Raw genomic sequence first — 22215 nt, 5'->3', positions numbered from 1 at the left:
CGGGTTAGCGTCTCTCTCTCTTTCTCTCTCCTGCGGAGTTGAAATATACAAAATGAAATATGAAATAATGGTTCGTGCCTTGTGGCTGGCTGAAGGCACGGGCGCACCCATATCTACGCCCCCATGCGCCTATGTACCTATACAGGATCATATATATATGTATATATATATATATATATATATAAACATATATATATATATATGTATATTGTATATATTTACCGGCACGGTCCTGCGTTGTACATATGTACGCGCGCGCGCCATATATACATCCGCCTCGCGCTCAATTTTTTCGTTCTTGTCGCGAACATCTTACGTTCGTATTAACCCTTATGCCTCTCGCTTAATGATATTCCGGGCCTACCATGTTGGCATATTGAACGCAAACCGAGGCAGATTCCAGGCTTGGTCGTCAGACCCGAGACCCGCCGCCGCCGCCGCCGCCACCGCCGCCGCCGCCGACCAAGCCCACCTGTAATACGTGTATATCCGTACGTGTATATACGTACATTGCGTATGCGTTGCAACAAGAGAGCGCATTTCTGTGCTCGTTTTGCGCCGCGCGTATGTATCGGGGCAACGGAAGAAGAGATAGGAGCCGCTTCTCTCCCGCGAGAGCCGAATTAAGCGCGTCGTTAGCCCAAAGGGGCCTCGTAACCGGCCGATTTTATCGAGATTCAGGATATCGAGATGGATACACCGCGGGGCTCGACCCATTATTGCCGAGGCGGAGCGTAATTTATTTATCGGCAGTATTTACGGGGTTTTTCGCGAGGATTTGTTGTATCGCGGCGTGCAATGTGACTTTGCGCGCCGATGTCGCTAAACGATGTAAAAGCGCTCGATGAATTCGTCTGCTTGGCCCTTTGTATTTCGTATGTTTATTTTCATCGCAGTTCGTGTTACAATTTAGTGAAAAGTTAATTGGAGGCTTTATTTTCGACTGAACTTTTTAAGCTGCTTTGTAAACTCAACTGGATATCTATAGCGAACCAAAGATATTTTGATCAAGGCTTGATTTCTTTAAGGAAACAAATATAGTTTTGGAAATAATCAATTTCTTATTTTTGTTTCTTGTGTTTCCTAATTTTATTATTGTTAATTTCTACGGATTGCTAAGATATTTCGAGGATAATTTATTTGTTTTGTGTTAAAGCAATGATACTTATCTATTTTTTTATATTATTTATTGTGTGAATAAATCTGAAAACTTTTTATTACTTTAATAAATAAATTCATGAAATTTTTAACATTTTGCCTGTTTATGCGGCGAAGGGAGATTCGGAACGATGGTAAGAAAATCATGCTGTGTACTATGTGTCTTAATTATTTTACGCTTTTCGTTGCTCTCTTTCTTTCATTCTTTATTTCTGATGGAGCTTTGTTCTCGCAGGAAAGAAATGGCGAGGGCTAACGCCGCAAGACAGAAGGCCGTACGTCGAGGAGGCCGAGCGCCTCCGCGTTATACACATGCAGGAGCATCCGAATTACAAGTACCGGCCGCGGCGTAGGAAGCACGCGAAACGGACACCCGGTGCACCGTCCTCGCCAACCTCGGCGACCAACACCGCGGGCAGCAGGTCCAACCCGGCGGGTCCGACGATTCATCATTCCATGTAAGTCGATACCGGCACGATACTTTCCGCTAATGAAGGTACGTGTGCGAGTAACCGCCGGTTAATTGAGAGATCCTAGCATGATTTAAGTGAAACGCCGGCAGCATCATGGCGTTATACTTGAAATTTAACAATATGTGAATTTTTTAAGATAATCACCTTTTGATGCAGAAGTATAGGATAAATTTCTTTCAATTTTTTTCTAATTGTACAACGGACGCTTATGTAACATTTTTTAGTTTTACTTGATCCGTTTACAGATTGCTCTGCACAAAAATACTGCTGTATAATTGAAGGGCTGATATTATATTATTATAAATACAATTCGAAATTTAGGTCCAAGATGGACAGTTACCAAGGCATACCTCAGATCCCTTGGGGTGGCCACTCCCCGATCTCATCCCTTTATCACCAGCAGCAGCAGCAAGGTATTCAGGAGTACAAATCGGAAAACAACTCGCTTTACGGCAGCCCTTACACGCCCATTATCCACACTCCGGACATATCTCCAGTGGCCAGTCCTGAGCCTGACGGTAATGAAAATATTAGCACTGGTATTAGATGTGACGTAATTGGAGTGATTAAACAATTACAAATGCGATAATGTAAATTGTGAAATGATACAATCGAATAGGCGACGGCGGGCATCTACCGTCACAAAATCCGGATTCGGAACGGGATCTGATGGAGGGCACGTCGAAGCAGCACGGAGATATGACGGATCAGGCGAAACGATACACCTTCATGAGCAGCGACAATCAACTGCACACGGGTCACGCTAGTAACACTAGCATATCGTCCTGTCAGAATTCCGGCGGTTATACGGATACTTTAACGTACAAAAAATCCGTACGTATATCTTCGAATAATGTGTGCGAAGTTGTAGATAATTAAAAAAAAAAATGTTATTTGTATCAAGTTCGAATTTAATTGAAATACAAAGCGACGTTCTGAGAACGGCAATTTTAAATATTACGATATTTTTGATCGCTTAGGTGGGCTATTTGAACTTTGAAAGACAATCCACGAGCATAGCCGCGGTGGGCATAGCGAACGGTATGATGGTGTCGTGCAACAAGTTGCGCTCCGGCTTCGACAACGTCGGTTCCGTCACGGGCACATTTTATCCGCCGGTCGCGTCGCCGCACGATCAATCGCTGCAACATTACAGCAACACGCAATCGTCCAAGAGCACGAACTATTCGATGCAGTCCACCGTCGAGAGCAATTATAATCCGATCCAGTGCAATCGGCAGCAGTCCATAGGAATCCGCGGAGCCGCTGACAATTGTTCCGGTAATGTACTGTGTTTTCGTTTATACATGCCAAATTTATAAATTTGTAGTACTTGATAATAGAGTAACGAATGATTTTGTAACAATAGAAAATATTAATAGGGAAAAAGGCAATATTGCGCGGTTATCAGTGCGAAAGAAATAATTTATCGACAGAAAAGTTCCTCTTGTTTCTTTTATTTAGTTTTGTACTTTTTCTGACAATAAATTGTATTTAGTATATTTTTATAAAAAACATTTTATATTTTCAAAATTAAAAATTTTTTATTACATAAAAATATATATAGGCTCGTATTAATAAATCAATTATTGTACAAATAAAGAAACAAGGATACCGAACTAACGCCAAATGTTTTTTGCTTGTTACAATCTTTTTTTAATTAATACAATAATACAATGGACGTCAAGATTTTGACCATCTTCTGTATATTCTGTCAACTGTCTAAATTATTAATTTTGATTGAGGTCAAAAGATAAACTAAACTTGAGATAAACTGAAAATAAACTCAAAGAAAAACTATTTTATTAAAAATTTTCACTTTGAAATTTTTACAGGCGCAGTGACGCACCGGTATCAAATGCCGCACCATCAAGAGTATCAGACGGACGCGTCCTCCGGCAGTGCTCAGCAGCAACAGCAGCACACGATCCTCGGCGGCCACATCAATCCCGTCATGAGCGCCGAGGATGATCAGCAGCAGCAGCTGCAGCTGGAAAAGTATTTCAAGTATTCGCATCCGACGAGCGTGGCACACTCGAGCTTGTCCTCGCAGAGTATGCTGGACAGCAATCATAATTACGCCAGCGATCTGCGCTACTATGGCGCACCGCCGCAGTCGCAACTGGACATGCCGAATTCGCAGTGCATCGTCGACGAGGGCGGCAAGGACGCCCGTTGCTCCAACGTTGCGATCGGTCACGCCATGGAGCAGTATCATCCGAGCCTGGAAGTATCCAAATATCCGGACCATTCGACCTCGCAACAGCATCCGCAATCACAATCGCAGCAGCAGCAGCAGCAGCAGCAGCAGCAGCAGCAGCAGCAGCAGAGCATGGAGCATGTGACCAAGGCCGACGACGATTTCAGTGTTATACTTGCGGACGTACGCAAGACCTGCTACAGTAGCTAGTGCCTTTTCTTTAAAGTGCACGGGACGATCTGCGTGATTCGACTTGGATGTATGCATCCCCGTGCGGCGGACTCTTCCTTCGATCGGAAAGAACGCTCGTGTACATTTTACGTCATCGCATGGTTGGTGCTATCTCGAAATATATCAAAGCATTTTTATCTCTCCGTGATAGAAGGTATGTTTTTTTTTTCATTAATTTTGAAAATAGTATTTTAGTTTCGTATGTTTTTACGAGCGAGAGATATTGTTCGCAACTCGATTTTATGCAATTCTAGCACCGGCAATTCCAGAGTTTATTTTACAAGTTTTATTTTCTAGAGAATTTTATCTATGGCTGAGTATCTCATATGTATAAGCACGATCTCTTATGAATTTCAGTTCAACTGAAATTATATTCATGCAAGTCAGTGGTGTACAAATGTCGCCTGTCAATGAGCTGCAGTAAGTAAAATTCCAATTAAAATTAAAATTATTTTATAACTTTATCGTAAAATGTTAATATAATAAATTGTCTAATGCGAATATTGATTCAAAATGTCGTCAAATTTTAGCAAAGATTTATCTGTTTTTTATATTTTACAAAATTGTATTTTTAATCATTTTTCTATTATTCTGAAATGTTTATCATTTTTAACTAATTTAGCAAAATTTTCTCCTATATAAACTTATGTAGATAAATAATTACTTCTTTTGTGTAAAATACAGCGATAGGCGGCTGATGGTGCATAGCTCTCACACAAATAGTATAGCATAAAATTGCAAAAAGGATTGTATACTCACGTAGATATCACTTCTATAGGTTTATTATCAGAGATAACACAGTAGCAGAGATAATAGTGATAATGAGAGATATTAAATTTATGTTATATTAGAAAGCTTTTGTACATATCAAGAAATGTTTTGCCTTAACAAGTATTTTCTCTGAGATGGATTTACCTTTTAATGCCAGACGACTCAGCTGAGTTTTATCGCCCAAAAGTTTATTTTTAATGATTTTAATGATATTAATACATTTCTGTTATAAATCAATTATTGACTTGCTAAATATTTTCAGTGCCTTGCACAAGTTGCACAATTTTAATCCTGATAGAGGTAATGAAAAAATGCGAGTGATGCGAAACGTTTTCGATGTGTATAGAGATGTGTAAAGAATTCTGGGTTAAATTATTATTATTATATTTTGCTATATTATTATATTTACTATTATTAACATTATTATTATTAATGTATCGTACTTAATAGAACTAGGTATAAACATTTATTTGCAGATATCCTTCAAAGAATATCCTTTCACTAAAGAATATAATACATTATTGAAAGAATTTCATTGTTACATTTCTTTTATTTTATATGTATAGTATAATATATACATACGTGTGGTTGGTAATATATGTGTGACACATATGTCATAAAATATACATTCATCCCCGCAATTAGAATAAAGATTCTGAGAAATTTCGTACCCGACAAAACTGTATATTAGTAAACGTTTCGTAAAATTTTTTCTCCAAATAATAATGCATATGTCGTGCAAGTTAATTTTGCATTTAGCCACACATATACTTTACCAGTCTTTCAGGATCAACATTCTGAAATTAAAAACACGTACATGTATGTATATTATAATTCTTTTTATTAAATATATATAAAAAATATGTGTATAAGGTACATTTATGTGTAAAGCTGAAATCATACAGTGCGTGGTGATACTCATAAATTACATCAAAGGGGGTTGATACAAAGTGGATTAAACATTGACGAACATTTTCTCATTCCCTACATCATATCCTATTCATATAATCCTCTGTGTTGAAATCCCGGATAACTATAGATATAATATCTTTCAAGCAAATAAATATAGCACATTTATTAATTCATCAACAGGCACGTGAAGAAAGTAAATATTAAATAAACTATATATATATTTAAATATTATCGTTACCTACAAGTTCTTATTGCACATGTTGTCCTTTTGTTTCTAACATCGATCATATACATAAAATTGCTATCATAATTAAAAGTAAGACTTCAAAATTAGTCTCCAAGCCTCTGCTGAGTATATATACATATATTTCTATACAAATGATGTATTGCTATTGTGACTTTATTCTGTAAATTTCATGTATTAATCCCCATTGATTTAACGTAAATGTCTAATGGAATTGTGCGATTGCTTTTCTTATAGTGTTTGTGATTTAAGTAATGCCGATGTCGTTCAATGTAATTTATGAATCGTCCATAGCGGAGTCGGGATTAGATATTCCAATTAAAATAAATTGCGATAATATTTTAGCAGCCGAGGCAAGTCAAAAAATGTACCTTTCAGTATCGTTCTTTCCACTTATGCGTGTTACAAAATACAAGTAGCTTGTGTGATTAATCAATTCTAAGGATCAATTTGGAATCTGTTGTTGGATTTACCGAGCTGTAATCCCGGCTCTGTTTCTTAATGTATCGCAATTACCGCACATTTATCAATATTTCTTCTAGAGTCAAGTTCTACGCTCGGCTGCTTAGAAGGATGCGACAATAGGTAGTGAGGGTCTATCAAGGAAGTCGTGCCGGGTACAATTCTCCTCAGCACCATTAACACATGCATCTTCTATTCACAGTACAGTACTTGCTGACTAAACGACATCAAATATTGCTAGATATTGATCGCAAACGTTTCGCAAACATCGGATTACAAGCGTAAGTATACATACGTATTTCTTCTCGCTTAAGACAATTTTTCTCTTATTGTAAATGCGATGTGTTACATGTACAAGTAACGTGAAGGATTTCAGAGAGCAATGGCTTAAATGTTAAATGGACAGATTTTGCAGTCTTGTTCACAATGGTACACTAGATATGTACTCTCTCATTGAAACGTGCAAAGACATTCTTTATAAATACTTACAGTATTAATACAAATTGATAATAATTCTTATAAAGTCTCGCACGCGATACTGCAAATCTTGTATAGACTGTACAATTCTCGACTATTAACACAGATTTATATATATATATACATTGTCTAGATCGTCGTTAGATATTTATCGTTATTTGTGTCTCAGCATACGTGCCTGCATTATGTACAATTGGAACTTATAATGTACACACATACAATGTATAAATGGCAGCTTTACAAGTCTCAGTATAAAATTTTCTACATACATTTTGTCAAAGAAATTATTTCTAGACGAGATATAAAGTAAAACATTTTTGTGCTTCGAGTGGATTATTTGTAACATATATAATTCGTATGAAAAATATTCTAAGTAAAAATTACCGGGTATATAAACTGGAATGATTTCGTTTATCATAGATGTAAAAAACATAACAATCGGGAATGTTAGATAAACTCAGTGAAAGTGAAAGAAACATCTGTGGTAATGTTTTTGGAACATATAATAGTTAATCATAAGAACGTTCTATATGTTCCAAAAAATTATCGCAGATACTTTTTAAATATATTTACAGATATTTCTTATCCGGAAGTAGTTTTGTATCCTTTTTAATTTGCTATAGGAAAGTACATTCTAAATTCTGCAAAAGTAGAATTAAAAACGATATTTTAAATTAAAATATTTTAATACAAATGTTGGAATGTATTGAGCTATGATTCCCATATAAGTTAAACAAAAAAATTATAAATGTTACAAATATCCACTCAATAAAATATATGTGTGTGTGTGTATATATGTGTGTGTATGTGTGTGTGTAAATTATATTTGATAAAATCTTTCTATAAACAAGAAATGGGTGAACTTTTTAAACATTTAGTTGTGAATTGTTCTGAATTGAATTGTTCATAAGAATTAAATACAACTCCTTAATATAATCTCCTTTAAAACTTAATTCATTATTATTATGTTTTCAGAATCTCCAGCACTTGTATAAATCTAATATAATCTTGTAACAATATATTAATTTTCTTTGGCTTCAATTACGTATATAATTGAAAACAAGTATTGAAATGAAACAAGATAATTTCGCTATTCCAACATATATCCAGATTTATATTAATATTTATAAAACATGTAAATTTTAATCAATTTATCACAAAATATCTAAAATTATTTTAATGTATACTCATCAAAATTCAAATTAACAATGATTATTTTAATAAAATATTGAAAATTTTAGTTTTTCTTCAAAAATTGTTTCATATTTCCTCAAATGTGTTTCATATTTTCACTACTTAAAGTATTTTCTTGAAAAATCATCTCTAAGATCTCGAATTTGTTTCTAGCATAATTCGCTTACTTTCTTCATTCCAATCTGTCTATCTCATCAATATTTTCAGTTTACATTCGAAATTTCAACCTACAGTGTTCTTATACGTCATTCGTCCCACAGACAGTTTTGTTTCATTTTAGAATAATATGAGAATATAAAACATTTCTTACAGGTTTTTATACCGCATCGATAAGTGCTAGCTACTTTCTTGCCATCGGATTTTCCTTTGCAAAACTTTAGACCACATGGATACCAACCGATGCATAATTCCAGAGAGCATGTACAAGATGCCCAAAGATTTGATGTGTCAGCACATTTGGAGACCAACAATGGTCTCGTGTCATTTATACCTGATTGCGGCATAGTTGTAAAGTTATATACAGCTGCCATGAGCAATTCTTCGGAAGAACCTGACAATACCATAAAAATTAATTTATATAGCAATGTATGTAATGATGGTTATAAATTGCAAATAATTACCTGGTCGTTGAACCCATTGTTTTATATCGTCATTTCTTGTATAGGTTGATCCAGTTGCTTCCGTACAAAGTGTAGTAACGTGTTTTGAGATTTCTTTAGACTGAGACACATCCAAGAATAAGTCCATTGTATAATTAACATGGCCTCTGTCCTCCTCCGCTACACGCACAGTACCAGGATTTTTTTGACGCAATTTAGACATTGCGTCAGACGATATGAAATCTACCTTATAAAAATGATTTACAAAACACATGACTTGATATTGATTTTGTCCACGTTCTTCTTCACCCAGCACTAAAGCTTTTATAACTTGAACTTCCTGTATAACAGAGTTTATAGAAATAAGTAGGAAAGAATTCTACTTGTGTAAACTGTAATATTAAAAAAATAATTACATTCTTAAAATCAATGAGTTGCGTAACTAGTGTACCATCAGAACGTTGAAATTCGAGAGTAATCAGATCTTCTGTCACATTAGATGAGATTGTTTCTAGAAGAATATCACCACCCTACAATGGAAGAAAACTTCATTAATAATACTAATAGTAAAATTATTTATAAGCTACAGATATATTTATTATATGAAAAAATATTTGATATTTAGGTCAAAGGTTATATCAAGATATTCCTAGGTTAACTCGATAAATATTTCTACAAATTATTTATCTGAAAGTCTCAGTATCCTTTCTAAATAAATTATAAATTTTCCGATTAAATAATTTTTATAGGCATGCATCCACTTGTACCTGATTTTTGACGTTTATGAGCAAGTGTGTAGTGCATGTACCGCACAAGAATTGTAATACGACGCAGGTCGCAAGAAATTCGTTGAATCTCTTCATTGTCGCATGTTGCAATCACTATCGACGCTCACCTCCACGTCCGAGAGCGACGAGCCGATTTTGTTTAAAGAAAATTACTTCATTGAGTATAACCTAACGTTGACCTATCAAACTGCTATTTTCTTTTTACTCTTACACCCTTTCCAGCTAGGACATTTCTGGCCATTGTGTTTCAACCCTTGGCCTCCAGTGTAGCCAATTCACTGGAAGAAGAATATCTGATTTTTTTTTATTCATATGCAGTTTGAATACCTGCTTCGTTGAATTTTGTAAAGTGAAATGTATTACGCGAAAAGACAAATATAATGAAAAGACTTATCTGAGATACATACTGGATCTGGACACGTTAAAGGTAAGAATAATTGTAAGAATATAAATTGAACCACATATTTACATATTACATATTACATATTTTACATTTATTTATTTTGATCGATTCAAGGTTAATGACGTCATTGCATTGTCTTCGCCGCGATAAAAGACTTGAATTCATAATAAAATAATGATTAATCAACCTTAAGTCGATAAAAATTCGCATAATCGAAAACGCTGTATTAATATATGAATTATAATTGCGAAAGCCGATTCGCGTGCACGTCTAATGCGGCGCATTAATCGGCTAATTTGCTGCATGTCTAATCTTGGTGAATATTGAATGTACTGAATATTCTTGAAAATACTTGCGGATATCTTTTTAACGATGAATATCACATCCATGATTTAAGTAAGAGATTTTAGGAGATTTACATAAGCTCTTTAAAATTGTCATTTATTATTTTTTATACACAATTTTTGTATTATCTCGAGTGCTGTATGAAGCAGCTATTTTGCCTTTTTCGCTTGTAAGAGAATTTCCGGAATTGATTGTTATAATCGTTTTATGATGTCATCTTAGACGTTATTTCTTTTTTATAGCTTAATCTTTATAAATTCCTTTATATTATTTTATAGGCTTCGTTTCTCTACAAAAAATTTTACATTTTCTCTAATAACGTTGCCAGATTTTTTTTTTATTTTTTAATATATATAATTTTAAGTATTTTTATGTCTTACTCTTCTTTTTCAAGTGATGAATTATTTATGTAGTAATAAGATCGGAGAAACATACCTATACATATAAATGTATTTTTAATGTATTTTTCTTAATTTTATTTCATATATCTATTTAAAACAAAATTGTTATAAATTTTACATAAAGTTCTAGTTTAAATTTCACAGAGAAAAGAAATGTTCGCGCAATATTAGATACCAAAAACACAACAGATATTTAAACAATCTTTTTTAGATTGTTTTTAATGCTCGCATTAATTTAGAAGAAAAAAAATACTTAAAATACCATTTTGAAAATATATTCGAAAGACATATATTCATCACTATTGCATATATTCATCACTATGCATATTTCAACATTTGCCCTCAAAGCTACTTATTATTAATCTATGCACGTCTAAATATGTCGCTTCAGTACAACCTTACCTGACCATAATAAATAAATTTTTATACATACATACATATCTCTCATAATTAAGCTGTAAATTTCTCAGTTTTCACAATGTCCCTGCATTATATTTCAAGGTTTACAGCTGTAAAACTCACTTTACATAATAACATTTACATCTAATTTGAAAAAACACTTGAAACATCAAGATTGTGATTTCTTCAAGTATCCCCATTCTTCCTTGATTATATCTGCCGCCTTCTCGGCGATCATAAAAACGGGTAAATTTATGTGCGCCGATATAATCTCAGGCATGATGGATGCGTCTGCTATCCTCAGCCCTCGAACACCGATCACCTGCGAAACATTGCACATTTAATTCATAAAGCATTTCGATATAAATCACAGCACAGTACCGTCCCTCAAATCTCTCGTAGTTCAATTTTAATTTTATTCTCAACAAACGCTACCTTTAATTCCGGATCGACAACAGCAGTGGCATCCCCTCTTGGCCCCATTTTACAAGTCCCGGAGTAGTGATAGATTGTGATCGTCAATGTCCTTATCGCACACTCCCAGTAAGCATAAGAATCATATTTGTACTTCTCGCATCCCGAAATAGTGTCGTTTAATAATTCCGAACCGAACGCCTGCATTACCTTTGTCCGGCCGACGCTCATCGCGTTCTTAATACCGGCGATCATTGTCCTGACATCCTCGGGATCGTCGAAGTAATTTGGCGTGATCTCCGGTTTAACACTAATATCATTAGCCAGCAATCTTATTCGCCCGCGACTTTTCGGTTTCAACAACAGCGGTAATATGGACCAGCCATGTTTGCCCAAATACTTATACGAAGTATCGCGTTCTTTGTTATTGAAATTCATTATAATGGGTTGAATTAAATCACCTATAATTGCACTGCTGACAAACAGGAATTCGATATCCGGTAGACCACTGTGTTCTTCCGGCCGCTTCGTGTCGATGAAAGCGAGTGCTTCGCACCCGCCCGGAATTGTCAGTGGCCCCGATCGCCTTGTGAGAAAATCTGAGGTATATGCGGAGCTGAATATATCTATTAACCGTAAACTTATCGGTTCCTTCACCAGCCACGTCAGGCCGCCGTAAGCTATATGATCCATCAAGTTTTCACCAACGGACGGTGCATCGTGAACAAAGTCGATCCCGAGATCGGTGAGATGGTCGGAAGGTCCGATGCCGGACAGCATCAACAGCTGCGGCGACATGATGGCGCCCGCGCACAAGATCACCTCTTTGCTCGCAAAGACGGAAATAATCCGACGGTCTTTCGCGAACTCCACGCCAATCACTCGATTCGTACGACGGTCGATCAACACTTTTCTCACCGTACTGTTAAGGGTCACGCGCAGATTCTTGCGTTGGCGAATTGGATGCAGATACGCACTATTGCTGCTTGCACGGGTGCCGTTCACGGTCGTACTTTGCAGGTACGAGAATCCGATCATATTCTTCCCGTTGTAATCCACTATCGGATATCCCAGCTCCTGGCCGGCGCGTAAAAACGCTTCCGCCAACGGCGTGCGGTATGTCGAAGAAGAGACGTGTAACGGCCCTTTGGTTCCGCGGTACGCAACATCCGCCTCCATCTCCGGCATATTGATCGTTTCAAGTTTCTTGAAGTACTTGAGAACGTCCTTGTAAGCCCAGCCGTCGTTCCCCATTTTGGCCCAGCGATCGTAATCCTCGGCGCCGCCTCTAGTGGCGATCATGTAGTTTAACACGCTGCTACCGCCGAGTACTTTGCCTCTCGGCCAGCTGCAGCTGTTGTCGATCATGCCAAGACAGTACTTGTCTGACGGTTTAGTTTGAAATTTCCAGTTGAGCTCGTCGCTCAATTGCAAGAGGTTGACGATCAACGGGATGTCCATGAAAAGGTTCTCGTGGCCTCCAGCTTCTATTAACAACACTTTTGCTTGAGGAATTTCACTCATTCTCGCGGCTAGCGTGGCACCGGCCGTGCCGGCGCCCACTATTACGAAGTCATACGTGGTCCCGAACTGCGGAGTCACATCCGGCACTTCTTGGTCTACAAAACGTTGATTCTGCTGCAGAAAGCCGAACAATCCAATTCCTACTTGTGCTATATTTCCTATGTTCCATTCTCTTGCGTTATTGTAAAAATTCTGATACGCGTTGAACGGCGGTTGCCCGTTTAACGATATGATTACAGCAAATAATATGCTGATACTGCTAAGTACTCCGCTCGACATGTTCGAAAATTCTTTTCAATATTTTGCAGGTAGTTGCGATAATTATAAAACTGCTTTATGAATGCTGGTATATAAATCAGTAAAGTGACTCATGTTTTAATTATATACGATACGCGCAATAGTAATATCATGTATATGACGTCTCATAAAATATATATTTGCATATAAACGCACATACATTCGCAATACAGTGATAAACAAAGGAATAAAACCATTTTTTAACTTCAGATAAAAAAAATTATCAGACAAAAAATTACATTACGCACTTTGAGATTGTGACATCTGGTCAAGATTGACTTTACAAAAAAGAAAGAAAAAAAACGGATTTTACTTTCATTTATGTGTCCAAAGTAAGGCATAGCAGTATATCGTCATTAGACTTTTTAATAAAAAAAATTTACCATAATCGATTCTTGTCTCGCGAATTGCGCTCGATATAATTAACATATATGGCGTATGATACGTACGAAAGTTTATAACCTTGTTTTTTTATCTTGTTTACTTCTTTATAGGTGTGTAAACTATAAAAAATGTTTTTTAACTTTTTCAAAAATAAACATGACATATATGTGTACGTTTTATATCTTAAAGAAAATCATAAAAATTATCAGACTTTAAGTATTTGATACAAACTAATTTCACATATAAACCAGTAAAGAATACAAATAGGATTTCTAATAAATTGAACAACCTACACATTCACGTTCATATTAATTTTAATAAAGTACATTTAAATTCAAATATAAGGAAACTTACGTCAGCGTCACACTTTTCTTTTAGATCAATGCAAGTCAATTACCAATTGGATTTACGCAATATAAACGCAATATGATATACTGGAGCACGTGAAAATATAATGATAATTATAAGATAAATATTTCTTGTTTTTAACAAATATAATCTCGCTTTGCAAATGACGTCGTTTATGTGCTACGCATAGATTTTTTATATTTTTCCTTCTTAATGCAACACATGCATAAAACTTCCATAAAGTCGCGTTATAGAATACTAATAACTGATACGCCGATAAGTGTTATGATACTGGGAGTATTTTTAGTTACATTATATCCAATAAAACCAAAACGTTTTACGACGAAAATAGTAATAAAATATTTGATAAAAATATATATATTTGCATACATATATTTTTAAACAATTTATTTTTTAAAAATTTGTCTAAATCTGCGCGTTTTAAATAACAAATATTTTTTCCATTTTTCTTGTATATTTAAATATTTTTTAATGTGTGTACTTGGTTTTTAATTTTTAAATAATAGAATACTAATATGGCGATAAGATTGGTAAGATATATTTATATAATATAGTGAAATTAATTTTTATATAAAGGATCTTAATGCATATATGTATAAGGTCTGGCAATAAAAGTCACAAACTTATTTTTGTTGTTCTATCGCTGATAATTATATTATTGGCTTTACTTTTCTCTTTAAAGTTGTCTTTATAATGCACGAAAATTTCCAAAAGCCGGTTTCTTGATGTCTAACATGTGTTAATCGATATTTCTCTGGAAGATTTGCTGAGTACAGTATCTTCCCTGAAAATAAATTTATTATTTATATTAATATTATTATATTATAATATTTAATAATGTAATACTCACGAAAATTGCAAATGTAATGCTGACAAAATCGACGGTACTTCCGGTAATTGCACAGGTTTTAGGTCATATATTTTTAAATGAGTGTAAATTGGAATCTATAAATGCAGTAATATATATAAATGCAGATTTTAATAGAAAAGTTAGCAAGCTAGGATAAAATTCTATATTTTGTTGAATATTACATGTAATAGAGATGTATCCAAAGTAGTGACAGATACACAATTTGTTGATAAATTAGGAAGTTGATAATTATAACCAAGTATCGGGGATTGCAATTTTCTACCATAAATCCGATCAGATTGATCATATTCCTCTTGCGATTTCAAATGATTTATAAAAGAATTATCTTGCACTTTTGGTTCCACTTCCTTTCCGTTAGAAATGTCCATATCTGCCATAAAATATTTAGCAGATATTTACAAAATAATACATGACAATAAGTTAGATTTCTGAAAATGAAGTAATTAAATAAGTAAACTCACCGAAATGTCAGATAATATAGATTACTATTCTGCTAAAATACCAAAAATTGTATTTGAATCGAGCTGATTTATGACTTGAACTTCTCTCTGCATGACAAGACTAAATATTTGATCAATACTTCATTGTCAAGAGATACAATCGCGTCAATTCAAGCACAACGGACCCGGTATCTTTATTTTTATTTTACACGTTTTATAAAGATAAATATAATAAGTCAAAGTTTAGATATTAAAATTTTTTAGTTATTGCTATCGTTATTCGAATTTTTGTTTCTTTTGTAATAATAATAGAATTTGAGTATCAGCTGAGTAGGATTTGAGTCTTGGCTGAGTTTGTGTCTCAGCTAAATTAGGTTTGAATCCGTAATACGTATATATGTATGTACAAAATACATATATTTTAAACTTAATAAAATAACGTTTTAAATTTTATGTTATATAACACATAAAATTATAAATAAAATTCTATCTAAAATTTTGTGACAATCTATAAATTCAATTTGTTTGAAATAAGAAAAACAGAAGCTAATAAATGCCGCTTTTTTTAACACAAGAGCGCAAAAACTCTAATCAAAATACTGAATAAATATAATACTTGAATAAAGTACGAATAAAGATTATTAGCACTCATGACATTTGATACTGGCATTTGATACATTAACAAAGAGAAATCTGCGTACAACTTGTTCCATAAAAAAGCTGAATATCAGATAAGAGAATATCAAGAAAAATGAAGAATAGCCTTACTTTATTTTCAGCAGTGTATTATTTTATTTTTTTTGTTAGCATGTAAAATACAGAGTTTCTCTTATTCTAAGGATGTTATCGATACATGTCGCTCAATATCACGACACGTATTTTATCGATTGCATTGACACGAGTTGACGTGGTTCAAATAAGCCGATTTATCCATCATAGATCTTTGTGCCAACGATCTCTATGTTTACGATTCCTGGATAAAGCCAAGCTGATGATACACGCTGGTGTAGACATCAGGAACACCGACAGCGCAAGGACGAGACCAGGAAGTAATACCGTACTGCTCGCCGTTGCAGACGAACGGACCGCCGCTGTCACCCTGACAAGTGAAAAGAAATATTTTTGTTAATTTTTTTGTAAATCCTACATTTTTAGTAGCCATAGTAAAAAATTAGCAAATAAATTTTGTATCAAGATACGAAAATATTCCGTAATAATGGATGTTACTGGATATTTACCTGACAAGCGCCGATTCCCCGTTGATTAAATCCGCACAAGTGGCTATTATAAATGCGCATAGTTCTGTGATATTCCTGGCATTCATTCTGACCGACTATGACCTGGTTCATCTTGAGAAGATCCTTGGGGGCCGGTCCATTTGCTCTTATCAAACCCCATCCGGACAAGGAGCACTGCGTGCCGGGAACTGGCGGTTTCTTGGCCAAAGTGACAGCAGACTGATATTTGTTGTACTGTATCGGAGCATTGAGCTGAAACGAACAAGGCAAATGAGCGAAATGCACGACTGAAAGAAACAGCGTGCGGAAAGAAAATTTTCGAGCTCTAATTTCAAACTTTTCGAGTTCTAAAAATACTGAATTATCTTGCGATCAGTGTATCGACTAACGGTGATCACAGCGATGTCATTCTCCCAAGATCTCAGCACGCTATCTGCATAATAAGGATGTATGCGGATACTCTTCACAGTGTGAGATTGTCCTTGATCGACTTTAGTACTTCCAGTGACAACGCGGCAATTGGAGTAGGGTGGAAAAAATATGTTCTTCACACAATGAGCGGCGGTCAAAATTTTTGTGGGGCCAATGATGGAACCACCGCAAATGTGTTGACCGTTTTGTTGCAAGGAAATTTGCCACGGGAATTCGCCCAACGAGGCAAGCGTACCGCCGACGATCGCTTCGGGCTCGTCAGCGAACGTCTCTGTAAATCAATATGTACAATAGATATTTTTCATAAAACAGTCTACATTGTTTTAGGTACGACAAATGCGTATGGATAAATTAATAAAATATTTATTGCAGATACGAGAATAATATCATGTTGAATTATTCGATGCGTCTTTACTTACGTTGCGCAAGAACGCCAATCAGGAAGAAGACAGCAAAAGACAGCATGCTTGCGGATGGGTGTAAGCTGGGTCAAAAATAAAAGTGAGCATAACAGTTTCCGCTTTCTTTTATAGGATTGATATCAATATTCCTCGGTGAACAGGACTGATCGCATTTTTTACGGTAAATAAACGCGATGACATTGCATGTATTCTACATTGTGATAAAACAGATATGAAAGTATTGAAGATTGCTTAATTACATCTCACAGTTTAAGTTAAACGAAGTAGAATAATGCATGCATGATAATTAAACATATCAAATGTATCACTTTAATATTGTTTATTTGTATTGTTTATTCGCGATCATTTATACGTATTGTAAAATATAAAACGTAAAAGCAAATAGAAATAATTGCATATAATAACTCAGCTTAATTAAATATTTATTATTGATAGTAAACATTATTATCAATGCACGCTTGAACGATTGGCAAATATGTGATAAGAAGGAAATCATTTTTATGGAAAAAGATCATTCCATTCATTTCTTCATTGCTTCATTGCTCATCAATAAAAACACAGACATATGGTTTTTACTTTATGTTGAAGACATTTTTTAATATACTGGAACTTTATAAAATTTTGTTATACATTATTTTAACATAACTTAATCTTTTTTTATTATTCTGAATATAAAATTATCAAGATAAAATTACTATCAAATAGTAAGTTTTACTTTATTTTTGAAATACTTTATATATTTTATGTTAAAATATATTTGATTAAAGTAGCTTGCAAAGATTACATGTACTTGCATTTACTTTTCAATAATTTTATTTTTATATGTACAATAATAAGATCAGAATTAAGCAAAAAAATCATGTGTTTAAAAAGAAATGTATCTTTTTCTGCTAAAAATAATTGGTTTCTAAAAAGATATAACTTGTTAAATTGCAAAATTTTAACTTGTTATGTTTTTTGTATACATTTAGAAAAAAGTTAAAACATTTTTTAATTTTCTAAATCGTCTTACAAACATACATATACGAATTCATATCTTATACATATTTTCGCATTACTTGAACAACATTTTACAAAATAAAATATCAATTTAAAATAAAAATTTTATTATATATGTATAAGATATTGATTGTAGAAAATCGATTTGATAAGATTAATGTTGCCGAAATCGAAAAAAAAATTAATTGAATGTTTTGTGTTTTCCGTATGTTATGTAAATTATTAATATTTATTGAAGCATTTTACCAAAATGAATTACGTATCTGATATGTAATTTCGGAAATAACGATCTCATTGCATTAATATTATTATCGATATCGTTATCAAATATTAATGCTTAATTTATCGTTAATTTGATAATGATAATTTAATCATGATAATTTTTGCCATTTTATATGACGTAATTAATGATTAAACAAAATTCATTGTTATATATTTTTATTTCTATCATAGAAAAATAGATCATATTGTTTTTCTAATTGGCTATTTAATTTATTTTGCACATTGTGAGAATGCACAAAACATACAGGTATTTTGAAAAGAAGCTGGATACTGGATAAAAGAATGATAAACATTAATAAAACTCAATAATTATGATAGACTTAAAAGCGTTTATTATTTATTGTATTACATGTAAAATGTAACAAAGTTTCTCTCAGTTTAAAAACGCAACTGATGTCGCGTTTGATGAGTCAACATAATTTATCGAAAATTTTTAAGCTTTATATATATATATAGTGCCGTTTATATAGTACCGAGATCTTTATACCGTTCATATAGTGCCGAGATCTTTATACAGCTGGCGCACACTTCTCAATAAAGTCCCGATGATCATATACACTAGTGTAAACATCAGGCATACCACGAGCGCAACCAGCAGCCCAGGAAGTAATACCGCACTGTTTGTCGTTGCAGATAAGTGGACCGCCGCTGTCACCCTAATAAATGCAAAAATATTCCCATTAATTTTTATTTAAATCTTTAATATTTTTCGTAACTGTACTGTACAAATTAGCGAATCAATTATCTATAGATATTTCAAATATCAAACGATAAATGTTACTGAATACTTACTTGGCAAACGCCGACTCCAGCTCTATTCAACGTACACAAGTGGCTCTTATTAATTGGCTGTCCATAGAGTGCTTTTCTGCACTTGTCCTGACTGACTACGGTCTGCTTCATCTTGAGAAGTTCTCTTGAAGAAGGTCCACCTTCTTTTGTACGACCCCATCCTGACAATGTGCACACCGTGCCTGGGGTTGGTCGCTTGTCGGTCAATTTAATAGGACGTTGAACATTGCTAAACTTTATCGCATTCTTGAGCTGAAACAAATAAGGCAAATGAGTGAAATTCACGACTGAACTGAACGAAACAGTATGAAAAAGAAATTATACAGTTTTATCTGAAAACTTTTAAAGAATGCTAAATTATACATCTTGTAATTAATATAGACTTACGATGATCACAGCGATGTCATTCACCCAAGATACCTCTCGTCTACCATCATATCTGGGATGTATAGTAACATTGTGTATTTCATGAGATTGTCCCTTGTAAACATTAATCATTCCAGTACCAATCGTGCATTTGTTGGGTGGATCACAAATATCCTCCACACAATGAGCGGCAGTTAAAATTTGTTTGGGGCCAATGATAGAACAACCGCAAATATGCTGCCCGTTATATCTCAAGGAACATTGCCACGGGAATTCGCCCGGCGCGGCACGCTCACCGCCGACGATCGCTTCGGGTGCGTCAGCGAACGTCTCTGTGAATCAATGTGTACAGTAAAGAAATATTTCTCGTAAAACGATCTACATTGTTTTAGGCACGACAAATGCGTACAGATGAATTAATACAATATTTCCTGCAGGTACGAGAATGATATTTCGTTGAATTATTCGACGCGTCTTTACTTACGTTGCGCAAAAACGCCAATCACGAAGATAGCAGCTAAGAACAGCATGTCTGCAAATGAGTGCAAGCTGAGTCGAAAAAGTAAGTTCGAATAGCATCTTCCTACACTCTTATATAGAATTAATATCCGTATTTACGCCTCGGTGAACAGCTGGTCGTATTTCTCACCGTGAGTAAACTCGATGACGTTTGTATTCTGCATTTTTACCAAATGGGTGAAACTATTGAAAATTGCTCTATTACATCGCACAATATAAATTAGATGTGGTAGAATAATGTGACATGCATAATTGTTAAACACATTTATCTGTTTTTACAAAGAAATTTATTACACAATTATGTCTCGGTTATCATCGTAATCATTTATATTTGTACAAAACGTAAAGTATCGAGTAACAAATAGAAATAGTATATGCAGCTTAATTAACATTTTTTACTAATAAATAAACCTTATTAATGTACCCTTGTGAATAATTATAATAGTTTAATTGGCAAACATTTGTAGGAAACATTTTTATCAAATATATAGCGCAATTTTATACTTTATTTTTTATTATCAGTAAAAACACAAACATCATTTTTGCTTTGCATATCTATTCCATAAATTAAAAAATTTCCGAACTCTATGTACAATTTATTAATCGGTAATTACTTATAAGAAGTTATATTATTAAATACAATTTTTATTGATTTTTACTCGAGCTGAAAACAAAATATTACATATTTATTGCATATTTATAATGTGTTTTAAAATGTAATATTGTATGACAAAATAATATGCTATTTCTTGTGTTTAAAATTTTAATTTCCATAAATAAATTAATGTCACAACTTGTGCACTTTTATTTTATAAACTCGTTATCGTTGTTCAAAATAAGAATAAATTTCACGATTAAATAAACTTAATTAATTAATTAATTTTGAATTTTAATCGATTGAAATAAATTCTTATCTTAGACAACGCTAATAAATCGAACAGATCGGTATCTGTTTTACTTTCTATTTTTCGAAAAATTTTTTTTTTGGCTGCGTGGAATAAAAAATTTTTTGAAATCGACCATCCAAACTGTATTAGCGTATGTACTTTGATTACAGAAAAAGATTTTTTACTCTACACAGTCAAAAAAAGTGTTTTTAAAAGAAGTCGGTAAAACAAACGACTCTAGGATCCCCTTAATAATGCATTGCTGCAAAAATTTGTCGAAAACAACATACATTATTGAACAAAAATGAACAATAGAAATTGAGTTTTTAATTATGTTATAAAAATGGCTACGAACTCTTCGAATAACTTAACATATTTTAATTAATGTATTTAACTTTGTTTAGATATTTATTTAAATTTTTTTATATTTTTTTATGTATGAAGAAATATCTATATATATATAAAAAGAAGAAAATAATAAAATAATAATCTCGAGTATCATTTTTATTTTTATTTACTTGCTCACCAAAAATATTTTGAAATCACAAATATTTTGCAGTGTTATTGAAAATATTGTCAAAATTATTTCAATCACAAATATTTTGACAATGATAGTAGTTTAATTAAATATATTAGTGTTAGAACTTTATAATTAGAGTCTGCATATAATTATTTATTTCAAAAAACGTTAAATACCGGATAAAAGGATGACAGATATTAATAGAAATCAATACGTACAGTAGATTTAAAAGTGCTAATTATTTATTCTATTCAGTAGAAGAAGAACAAATACAGAAGAGTTTCATGTATTTTAAAAACGCAACCGATGTATTGTTGCGCTTTGCCCGAATATCACAACGGGCTGTTCTTTTGATACGTTGACGCGGTGAGTTGACATAATTAAATCGATTCATATTGTGCC

General features: G+C 33.7%; 4 protein-coding genes across 14 annotated transcripts in view; 1 reads left to right on the top strand and 3 right to left on the bottom strand.

The window, feature by feature from the left end:
* Positions 1-6730, top strand: part of Sox15 (Sox box protein 15) — a 50175-nt gene extending 43445 nt beyond the window's left edge. For 9 of the 11 annotated variants that reach the window (XM_067359380.1, XM_067359382.1, XM_067359381.1 and 6 more), the window contains 5 exons: positions 1394-1616; positions 1953-2149; positions 2251-2465; positions 2612-2912; positions 3467-5362. In XM_067359380.1, coding sequence (XP_067215481.1) covers positions 1394-1616; positions 1953-2149; positions 2251-2465; positions 2612-2912; positions 3467-4041 — 1511 coding nt within the window. In that variant the 3' untranslated portion in view covers positions 4042-5362. Of the gene's footprint in view, positions 1-1393; positions 1617-1952; positions 2150-2250; positions 2466-2611; positions 2913-3466; positions 5363-6531 lie in introns of those variants that run through there. The other 2 variants (XR_010891256.1, XR_010891255.1) reach the window with 2 other exon arrangements.
* oaf (out at first) lies at positions 5654-9752 on the bottom strand. The gene is made up of 4 exons (XM_012360574.2): positions 9489-9752; positions 9138-9251; positions 8743-9061; positions 5654-8672 (listed from the first exon to the last, which is right to left on the bottom strand). The coding sequence occupies exons 1-4, from the start codon at positions 9582-9584 to the stop codon at positions 8368-8370; spliced, it is 834 nt and encodes a 277-aa protein (XP_012215997.1). The 5' UTR covers positions 9585-9752; the 3' UTR covers positions 5654-8367.
* A 629-nt stretch (positions 9753-10381) lies between these two features.
* LOC137001126 (glucose dehydrogenase [FAD, quinone]-like) lies at positions 10382-13134 on the bottom strand. The gene is made up of 2 exons (XM_067359389.1): positions 11493-13134; positions 10382-11379 (listed from the first exon to the last, which is right to left on the bottom strand). The coding sequence occupies exons 1-2, from the start codon at positions 12993-12995 to the stop codon at positions 11227-11229; spliced, it is 1656 nt and encodes a 551-aa protein (XP_067215490.1). The 5' UTR covers positions 12996-13134; the 3' UTR covers positions 10382-11226.
* Positions 13135-16176: 3042 nt separating this feature from the next.
* On the bottom strand, positions 16177-20480 carry LOC105668208 (transmembrane protease serine 9-like). The gene is made up of 9 exons (XM_012360438.2): positions 20372-20480; positions 19909-20219; positions 19522-19773; positions 19245-19385; positions 18694-18710; positions 17446-17510; positions 16984-17297; positions 16595-16846; positions 16177-16455 (listed from the first exon to the last, which is right to left on the bottom strand). Exons 1-9 carry the CDS (start codon positions 20415-20417, stop codon positions 16321-16323), a joined length of 1533 nt encoding a protein of 510 aa, XP_012215861.2. The 5' UTR covers positions 20418-20480; the 3' UTR covers positions 16177-16320.
* Between the last annotated feature and the right edge of the window lie 1735 nt (positions 20481-22215).

Source organism: Linepithema humile, chromosome 7 (assembly GCF_040581485.1).
Source record: "Linepithema humile isolate Giens D197 chromosome 7, Lhum_UNIL_v1.0, whole genome shotgun sequence".
NCBI classification, from domain to species: Eukaryota; Metazoa; Arthropoda; class Insecta; order Hymenoptera; family Formicidae; genus Linepithema; species Linepithema humile.
This window is presented reverse-complemented; position numbering and strand designations above follow the sequence as displayed.

Bases quoted from the DNA above. Each gene is read 5' to 3' on its own strand.
- oaf (XM_012360574.2), bottom strand. From the start codon at position 9,584: ATGAAGAGATTCAACGAATTTCTTGCGACCTGCGTCGTATTACAATTC. The intron at 9,062-9,137 runs GTAATTATTTTT...TCTGTTATACAG, and splicing joins AACTCATTGATTTTAAGAAT to GAAGTTCAAGTTATAAAAGC. The intron at 8,673-8,742 runs GTAATTATTTGC...TGGTATTGTCAG, and splicing joins ACAATGGGTTCAACGACCAG to GTTCTTCCGAAGAATTGCTC.
- LOC137001126 (XM_067359389.1), bottom strand. From the start codon at position 12,995: ATGAGTGAAATTCCTCAAGCAAAAGTGTTGTTAATAGAAGCTGGAGGC. The intron at 11,380-11,492 runs GTAGCGTTTGTT...AATGTTTCGCAG, and splicing joins TTGTCGATCCGGAATTAAAG to GTGATCGGTGTTCGAGGGCT.
- LOC105668208 (XM_012360438.2), bottom strand. From the start codon at position 20,417: ATGCTGTTCTTAGCTGCTATCTTCGTGATTGGCGTTTTTGCGCAAC. The intron at 17,298-17,445 runs GTAAGTAAAGAC...ATTGATTTACAG, and splicing joins GATTGGCGTTCTTGCGCAAC to AGACGTTCGCTGACGAGCCC. The intron at 16,456-16,594 runs GTAAATATCCAG...TTCACTTGTCAG, and splicing joins GGGGAATCGGCGCTTGTCAG to GGTGACAGCGGCGGTCCGTT.